This window comes from Octopus bimaculoides, chromosome 21 (genome assembly GCF_001194135.2).
Source record: "Octopus bimaculoides isolate UCB-OBI-ISO-001 chromosome 21, ASM119413v2, whole genome shotgun sequence".
NCBI lineage: Eukaryota > Metazoa > Mollusca > Cephalopoda > Octopoda > Octopodidae > Octopus > Octopus bimaculoides.
Window position 1 is genome coordinate 13,064,553 of NC_069001.1, and position 2,107 is coordinate 13,066,659.

At 41.9% G+C, this 2,107-nt stretch overlaps 1 protein-coding gene across 1 annotated transcript in view; it reads right to left on the minus strand.

Moving 5' to 3' along the window:
* LOC106883957 (GAS2-like protein 1) overlaps window positions 1-2,107 on the minus strand; it is a 19,716-nt gene that overhangs the window by 15,552 nt on the left and 2,057 nt on the right. The window contains exons 2-3 of the mRNA XM_052975303.1: window positions 2,070-2,103; window positions 1,194-1,315 (exon numbers count right to left, since the gene is read on the minus strand). Of these exons, the coding sequence (XP_052831263.1) occupies window positions 1,194-1,315; window positions 2,070-2,103 (156 nt within the window). The remainder of the gene's footprint in view (window positions 1-1,193; window positions 1,316-2,069; window positions 2,104-2,107) is intronic.

A 2,107-nucleotide genomic window follows, 5' to 3' on the forward strand; every position in this document is an offset into this window, starting at 1 on the left:
AATCAACCCAACAGGGGACCTTTAGGTCCTCGTGGGAAAACCCACAAAAGCCACGGGGGCTTCTCCTTTTATTCCTTTCACACTGGCCATTCTTCCAGTATTCACCCACCTATCAACAAACTTGCTAGAAGGCAACACTTCCCTCTCCAGCCTCAGCTTCCTTTTCAAGTGAAACTTGAAGAAGTTGATGAGGGCTTGGCCAAAGAGGAAAATGCCTGACTTTAGCCCTTTCAGACGAGTCCGATGCAATACTAGTCACTGGTTCTCATTGCTTCTGATCTTAACTGATTGGAAGTGTTATCATATGCATGTTTTGTTTTGGTATAAAAGATGGGTTACAGCAAATATTCTGCACAATACCATAGATTTGCTTGTCAGTTGTTTGACCTTAACCAGTTGAGCATGTCCCTTAGTGGCTGACGATATGTGCATCTCTGATCAGGGGCAGACGTAGTGGGAAAGCATCATAGCCATGTGTTGAGGGGAATTTTTTGAGGTTTGAATAATTCATCTCTGGAAACATGAGTCTTTCATTAAAATATCCTTAAACAAACCTTATTCAGAGACCTTTTGAGTGGGATGGGCTACTCGACCCGAAAAAAGTTGTAACTGGGTCCCACCTGCAAGGTCATGTGCTGTTTATCTTGATATCAGATCGCCATGTTGAGCAGATATAGTTGTGATGCACGTGCTTGGTGACAATTATCAGACGGGTAGTCATGATGGGTATGTTGGGCTTCGTATATTTGTACCTCAGTGTCACTTTGAATGCATACACTGCTCTCTTCCTCAATAATAATAGTGGTTTCTAATCTTGGAACAAGGCCAGCAATTTTTGAGGGAAGGGGGATTAGTCGATTTTATCGACTGCAGTATTTTACTGGCATATCACTTTATTGATCCCAAAGGGCTGAAAGGTGAGGTTGACCTTGGTAATGTTTGAACTCCTCAAATACAATTTTTCACACCACCCACCTAACGATTACACACACACACACACACACACACACACATATGCCAGTCCCCGTTCAATTCCGCTTCCAGACACGGATTCACTCTTTCACTTGCATCTACAGACCTTCCACATTCTCGATTCTTGTTAAACACGTCACTGGAACAGTACTTCCACCTGGGGCCAGAAGAAATGCTACAAAGCATTTCGTCCGATTGAGTGAATACATCTGTCATCTTACCTCTGTGTACTTCCCTTCTTTGTATGCGGCTTCAGCCTTTAATTGGATAAGGTGTGCCAGCCGGCAGAGGGCAGCACCATTGTCGAGGGCCTCCATAAAGGTTTCGGTCGTTATTGTAAGGTCTGAAAGACAAAGAAGGATTAAACAGACGTCTCTTTCTCATTCCCTTTTTGCTTCTCTCTTTCTTTCTTTCTTCTGATGACAGATTAACACCCGAAACGTTAACATGCATTCTCTTTCTTTTAAAATGTTAAGCTAGTGTACTATTTACCAAATTTTGTTTCTCCTGTGTTATCCTTTTATTGTTCATTATATTTACACACACACACACACACACACACCACACAAGCACACATATATATGCATATATATACATATATGTGTGTGTGTGTGTGTGTGTGTGTGCGCGTGTGTGTGTGTGTGTAAAAATCATATCCAAGTACGGGCAAGGATGAAAGTAAATCAGAACAATCAGGCTGTGAAACGGCTATCATCTGACATGATGAGGTAATCACCATCATATGTATGCATACATACATACATACATACATACATACATACAAAAATACCCTGTTGTTGATGTTGAAATTCCAATGAAGGAGCCTTGGATCCACGTTGGAAACCGATTTTTTCTCTATTGGCAAGGAATCTTGAAATAAAACTGATCAATGACATACATACATACATGCATATGTGCGTATGTATATTCAAATTCCTTATAGTTTAGTCGGCGGTAAAGCGTAGTGCCCTTAACTCCATTCTTCCCTGATGCATTCGGGAGGAAGAGAGATAACTTTCCGCAGACGAAACGGAAGCCCAACGCTCTAACGACCCACGCACATACATACACAACTTTAATATCATAAAATGCCTCACCCAGAATCCTCTGCAGCCAATCGGCTAGGTCCTCCTTC